Below are 7,141 nucleotides of genomic sequence, written 5' to 3' on the forward strand. Positions count from 1 at the left end.
TGGAATACAGATGAAACTCCAAAAAGCATTTTCTCCCAAATTCTGAGTTTCTGAGCCATGCTGAACTCCATTGGGAAAGTCACTCTGGGGATGAACAGGGCAACAGACTGCGCACCTGGCCTCTCACGATAAATAATACATAAATAAACGGTCCCTATGCTCCAGTTACCATTTCCTCTGAAACGAATCACTCCCTCTCCTCCCACTTAAAAAATAAAAATAAATCACCCAGAGAAGGCCACTCTTGAGTCCGTCCACCTATCACAAATGCCCCATCTGTTTCAAGTCCAAAAGATTAAGAACCTGAGCATGGGGAGGCGCAGCCTGCGACTTTTTCCAGCTCCGAGGTCCTGCTATCAGTGGACGGATGGAACCGAAATGACTTCTCTGGGGTCCGGGAGATGAGTCACCGGGGCTCTCCAGTCCTCTCCCGCACACCGCCTTCTACACCCACATCCCATTCCCAGGAAGGGGCTCTCAGGGATGGAGTCAAGCACCACACCTCTCTTCCTCGTCTGCACCCCCTCCCACACACACGCCACTAAGGTTCGTAGGAAAGAAACCGAAGGGGCGGGGGGTGGGGGGGACCACAGTGATGACAACCAAAAAAGTAATTATTTAATTCAAAAAAATAAAATAAAATAACATCCGAGTCTCTTACCATCTCGCCTGAGGTTGGCGTTACGCAAAGCTTTGATAGATGCGCTCTGCGGGCTGGCAGAAGTGTCCCGGTAGCTGCAAAAGTTTGCGCAGACTAGCGTGTAGACGAGGATGAGCCGGTGCATTGGGATCGGAGACCCGGGGACAGCGTCGCTCCAAGAAAAAGCCGGGACAGGCTCCCGGGACGCGCGCCCGCGCTCGCTGGCCCTGGCCTCCGCGCTAGTCGCCGAGCTCTCCGCAAACTTCCTGCATGCCGCGCTCTCCGCGCGGGGGGCGGCCGCACTTCCTCGTGGCGCGGAGAGCTGATCAATGGTGACGGGACAAACAACAGGTTGACGTTTGTTCGCCCCCTCCGGTGGCCGACAGCTGCAGCACAGGCGCCCGGGCGCCGAGCGGAGCAGCAGCGGCCCCCGCCCGGCGGCGGCGCCCCGGGCTGCGCGCACTCGGGCTCCCCGCCGCGGCGCGCCAGGCTCCCGGGCCGAGCCCAGCGCCGCCGCCGGGCCTGGCCGGACGACCCGGGACGCGACTCCCCCACCGCGCGGGGCTCAGCCCTAGACTTCAGACCGGACAGGCGAGGGGACCCAGGGAGCGGGGGGGCTGGGAGGAAATGCGAGACGGCGGAATCACCCCAAGACGTGGCTCCTGCCTAGTGATGGGGTCTGGAGAGGGGAGAATTTGAGGAGAAGGGGTGCCGTTTGAAAGTTGACCTTTACAATAACCAAGATCAGATTCTGCTCAGTCAATATTTTGCTAAGTGGAAAAAAAAAAAAAAAGGAACAACTCAATAGCAAGGAGCTTGATTTTCGTCTTTGCTTTGAACCGCAGTGAGGTGAAAGTCACTCAGTCGCATCCGACTCTTTACGACTTTTTACGACCCCATGGACCATACACTCCATGCCCAACCCAGGGATCGAACCCAGGTCTCCAGCATTGCAGGTGGATTCTGAGCCACAGGGAAGCCCTTGAACTCCAGTACCTGTGGCCTTCACCAAGGCGAAGTTGCTCAGTCGTGTCCGACTCTTTGCAACCCCATGGACTGTAGCCCACCAGGCTCCTCCATCCATGGAATATTTCAGGCAAGAATACTGGAGTGGGTTGCCATTTCCTTCTCCAGGGGTTCTTCCTGACCCAGGGATTGAACCCAGGTCTCCCGCATTTCAGGCAGACGCTTTACCGTCTGAGCCACCAGGCCAAGTCAAGGTTAATTTCTCAGAATGAAACACATCGTGTGCTAGGTGTTAGGGTTGCATGTGATGAAGTGTAACAGTAAATTGTCAGGGGTGTTTGCATGTGTCTCACCGCCTGCCTCCTGCACTGTAGAAAGATCTAGAAATTGGGTGGGGTTGGGTCAGTTGAGACTGGCAAAGTGAAGAAGTTGAGGGGGCATTGTCGTCATGGTCCACAAAGAGAGGCAGGGTCATCCAGGCCTTGAGGCCTCCCTACTCTGACTATGTGGAAGCGCAGAGGTGCAGAGGAAATGCCCCTGAATTCCCGGAACTTCTAAATCATGTCTATAGCCCCCAGGGGTAGGGGACTATATTTGGAAAAGGAACAGCAATCAAGACTTGGCTGGTCACTAGGTTTGCCACCTTAAGTCATTTGAGCTCCTGAGCCTCAGTTTCTTTACTTAAAAAAAAAAAAAATACAAAAGGAGAGTAGTCATTCTTAAGTTTGCATGGTTTTGGTGATAGTTATATGAAAGAACTTTAGTATTTTGCTTTGTTGTAACTGAATCCAAATCCAAATTTATTTAATTTCTTAGCTGCTCAAGGATGAGATCTAGAAGAGACATTTTCCATTCTCTTTCAGGCCTTTCAGCTTCTGAAAGTCGGGGGTGTGGGGTATCTCTATATATGATATTCATGATAGAGAGAGCCAGAAGCACTAAGAAGCCTAGGAAGTTCAGGAAAATTAAACTCGAGATTACACCATCCAAGTCTGAGTAGAATATATGTGTTCTTTCTACATACTCAGAAATTAATGTGGGTTCATCTCTTGGCATTTTTGTCTGAACAGTGTTACAAACTGTGGGTTAGTGCATTGTGAAATAAAATTCAAGACCAGCATTATTTTTTTTTAATTGACATTTTTGTTTTTAAGAGCAATTTTAGGTTCACAGCAAAATTGAGAGGATGATACAGAGATTTCCCCTGTGCCACCACAGAAGCATAGCCTCCCAGACTAGCATATCTACCCACCAGAAAGGTACAGTTGCTACAGTTGATGAACTTGGTACACTCTTGGTTACATATGATACACATAAAGGTTACATCATGGTTCACATTTGGTGTTGCACATTCTGTGGGTTTGGTCAAATACATCATGGAATATTTGCCACTAAATATTGTGTATTTGCCAATATCCATACCACATTCATCATTATGGTATCGTACAAAGTATTTTCACTGCTCTGAAAATCCTCTGCTACAGCATTGTTTTTTTAATAAATAGAGTGGCATAGTTTAGAAATTTAATTATCAGGGTTCATTAGAGACAGTAATGTTGCATTGTTTCATGACTGTGTTGCTTTATAGGTACACAAACATATAGAGATATAAAAGGTATTTCTGTGGCATATGATCAAAAAGTTTGTATTCAATAAGTCACTGGGAAAAGAGGTCTCAAAATATAAACAATCCCTGGAAGAGGGACCAAGAAGGGACTTAAAACCTAAACTGGCATTCAGTCATTTATTCACCCACCAAGTTTTATTTAAGCATTAGTTATTCCCTTTTTCCATGCTCTAGTCTAAAAACTCTTGGGATAAAATAGTGAACATGAGAGAGAAAATGTTTGCTTTCTTTGAGCATACATTCAAATGGATGACAGATCATAAACAGGCACATATATGTATTAATAAGAGAAGAGGATTGGAGACTGATGGGCTGGGGGTAATTAAAATATATGATGCTACTTTTAAAATGTGGTTGGAAATGCTGATTAAATTTCACCCGTAGCTCCTGACATGAGAATATAGGAAACATGAGAAAATGTACAAGTGGTTTATGTTTTTATGACTAAGTATAAAAATAGTAAAGAGGTTTACTTATCTAAATATCTTATATGAAACATTGAATTTAAAATATTCAAAGCAGTTTTGTCCAAGATACTAAATCTGTGCTGTCTCAGTTCAGTTCAGTTCAGTCGCTCAGTCGTGTCCGACTCTTTGCGACCCCATGAACCGCAGCACGCCAGGCCTCCCTGTCCATCACCAATTCCCGGAGTTTACTCAAACTCATGTCCATCGAGTCAGTGATGCCATCCGGCCATCTCATCCTCTGCCGCCCCCTTCTCCTCCTGCCCCCAACCCCTCCCAGCATCAGGGTCTTTTCCAATGAGTCAGCTCTTCCCATGAGGTGGCCGAAGCATTGGGGTTTCAGCTGGGGATGTAGCTCAGTGGTAGACCACATGCTTTGCATGTATGAGGCCCTGGGTTCAATCCCCGGCATCTCCAGAACAAGTGCTGTCTCAAGGCATTATTAATTCATAATGTCAGATAATTACCTGAGAATAGTAAAGGGGGTCACACATGATCAATATAGTCTTCATTTCTAATGTCGATAAAGAACCCCAATCAACTACAAAACCAAAAATTAGGCACCAGAGACTAACCAATTATTTTGAATCTGGTTTTCAGCATTACCTAACAATTAATTCTTCCTTGGTTGAGAATCTGTTTGCCGATGCAGGGGATGAAGGTTCAATCCCTGATCAGGGAACTAAGATCATGAGTGGCCCTGGGCATCTACACCCAGAAACCACAGCTGCTGAGCCCTTGTGTTCCGGAACTCACATGGGTGTGCACCACAGCTAGAGAGAAGCCTGCAAGCTGCAGCAGTATCAAAAAGATCCTGCCAGTCACAACTAAGACCCAAGGCAGCCAAAAACAAATGAATGTTTAAAAAAAAATCCTTATAAATTATGTTGATTATTTCAATTAAGGTTGATATCACTATACACAGAATAGAATGTAATAAAAATATATTGAGAGAATGGGAAAGGTCTGTTATCAAGATAAAGTTGTACCAACTTATTTTTTACATGTGTCCTAAACTAACTTATCAAAATATTGAATGTCACCACATTTCAAATGTCTTTGTGTCAATTAGAAGAATGAGGCTCCTCAATGTAAACAGATTTATAAAATTTACTCCTATAGTGTTTATAATAATATAAATCATCTATTTTATGTTTATTTGACTTTTGATGGCATATAAGTATAAAAGAAACCTATGTTATCTAGAAAAAAATATTTTCCAAATGAAGGCAACTAATAATGTTATTGTTTTAGTTACTAAGTCATGTCTGATTCGTTGTGATCCCATGACTGTGGCCCACCAGGGTCCTCTGTCCATGGAATTTCCCAGACAAGAACACTGGAGTGGGTTGCCTTGTCCTTCTCCAGGGCATCTTCACAACTCAGGGATTGAGCCTGTGTCTTCTGCATTGGCAGGCAGATTCTTTACTGCTGAGTCACCAGGAAAGCCCAACTAGTGATAGGTAAATGTATTTACCTTTTACTATAAAGTGACATTTATCTCAAATATTCTGGGAGATGATTTCATAAAAGGGTAGGTTAGAATATGACACTATTTTTAACATCTACTCTTCCTTTGATTAACAGACACAAGAATGGTGTCTCCTATTACATTTTCAAATGCGCTTGGCTTCTTTCACTCACTCATAAAAAACCATGGTGGAAAAGTTAGGAAAAGCGGTATGACCTTTCAGAAGCCTTTCATTTCAAGTGAATCACACCAGTGGTGCCTTTAAAAACGAAACATCTACCGACTTTAGATAAAGCCTAATTTATTCAAAGAGCACATCCTTTTGTTATTTATCTTCTATTCACTACATCTCAGAAAAAGTGAAATAGTTCGACATAACATCCTAATTTCTTCTCTGCTCCTAGACTATTAAACTTGGTCAATATTGAATTTTATGGGGATTATATCCTTTCCTATGAAATGAGAGTATTATACTAGGTTATTAAAAATATCTTTCAGAAATCTGAATGTTTTATTTTTAAAAATTTGCCTTCTCTTATAAATTTTCACCCATGGTATATATATGTAGCTTTGTCAAGCTCAAATGAATTTTATTAGTTGTAGAAAATTTTGTTATATAAAAGGATAGATGTTTTCCATTAATTTTAATAAGCTCATGTTTTGATATTTCAATAACTATAATAAAAAGATAACTCAAAGATTGGTTTATTATCTAGCATGAATGCTTACATTTATTTTCAAACTTTTACTTTCATTTAAGGAGATCAATGGTCCAGCTCTATAAAAGCATAGGTAAGGATAAAATGTTTTAATGGTTCAGTTCAGTTGCTCAGTCGTGTCTGACTCTTTGCAATCCCATGAACCGCAGAACTCCAGGCCTCCCCGTCCATCACCAACTCCCGGAGTTTACTCAAACTCGTGCCCATCAAGTCGGTGATGCCATCCAGCCATCTCATCCTCTGTCGTCCCCTTCTCCTTCTGCCCCCAGTCCCTCACAGCATCAGGGTCTTTTCCAATGAGTCAGCTCTTCACATGAGGTGGCCAAAGTACTGGAGTTTCAGCTTCGGCATCAGTCCTTCCAATGAACACCCAGGAGTCCTCCTTTAGGATGGACTGGTTGGATCTGCTTGCAGTTCAAGGAATTCTCAAGAGTCTTCTCCAGCACCATAGTTCAAAAGCACCAATTTTTCGGTGCTCAGCTTTCTTCACAGCCCAACTCTCAAATCCATACGTGACTACTGGAAAAACCATAGCCTTGACCAGATGGACCTTCGTTGGCAAAGTAATGTCTCTGCTTTTTAATATGCTATCTAGGTTGGTCATAACTTTCCTTCCAAGGAGTAAGCATCTTTTAATTTCATGGCTGCAATCACCATCTGCAGTGATTTTGGAGCCCCAAAATATAAAATCAGCCACTATTTCCACTGTTTCCCCATCTATTTGCCATGAAGGGATGGGACCAGATGCCATGATATTAGTTTTCTGAATGTTGAGCTTTAATCCAACATTTTGACTCTCCTCTTTCACTTTCATCAAGAGGCTTATTAGTTCCTCTTCACTCTCTGCCATAAGGGTGGTGTCATTTGCCTATCTGAGTTTATTGATATTTCTCCCAGGAATCTTGATTCCAGCTTGTGCTTCTTCCAGCCCAGCGTTTCTCATGATGTACTCTGCATATAAGTTAAATAAGCAGGGTGACAATATACAGCCTTGACATACTCCTTTTCCTGTTTGGCACCAGTCTGTTGTTCCATGCCCAGTTCTAACTCTTGCTTCCTGACCTGCATACAGGTTTCTCAAGAGGCAGGTCAGATGCTCTGGTATTCCCATCTCTTTCAGAATTTTCCACAGTTTGTTGTGATCCACATAGTAAAAGGCTTTGGCATAGTCAATAAAGAAGAATTAGATGTTTTTCTGAAACTCTCTTGCTTTTTCGATGATCCAGTGGATGTTGGCAATTTGATCTCTGGTTC

The 7,141-nt window shown here is 43.6% G+C and overlaps 1 protein-coding gene and 1 non-coding gene across 3 annotated transcripts in view; one reads left to right on the plus strand and one right to left on the minus strand.

Moving 5' to 3' along the window:
- PDGFD (platelet derived growth factor D) overlaps positions 1–1,072 on the minus strand; it is a 263,650-nt gene extending 262,578 nt beyond the window's left edge. For both annotated transcript variants that reach the window (XM_065945262.1, XM_065945261.1), the window contains exon 1: positions 662–1,072. In XM_065945262.1, the coding sequence (XP_065801334.1) occupies positions 662–785 (124 nt within the window). In that variant the 5' untranslated portion in view covers positions 786–1,072. The remainder of the gene's footprint in view (positions 1–661) is intronic.
- Positions 1,073–4,042: 2,970 nt separating this feature from the next.
- TRNAA-UGC (transfer RNA alanine (anticodon UGC)) lies at positions 4,043–4,114 on the plus strand. Its single transcript has one exon. It is a non-coding gene; the product is annotated as a tRNA-Ala (tRNA).
- Positions 4,115–7,141: the final 3,027 nt, after the last annotated feature.

The sequence above is a fragment of the Muntiacus reevesi genome, chromosome 9, assembly GCF_963930625.1.
Source record: "Muntiacus reevesi chromosome 9, mMunRee1.1, whole genome shotgun sequence".
Taxonomy (NCBI): domain Eukaryota; kingdom Metazoa; phylum Chordata; class Mammalia; order Artiodactyla; family Cervidae; genus Muntiacus; species Muntiacus reevesi.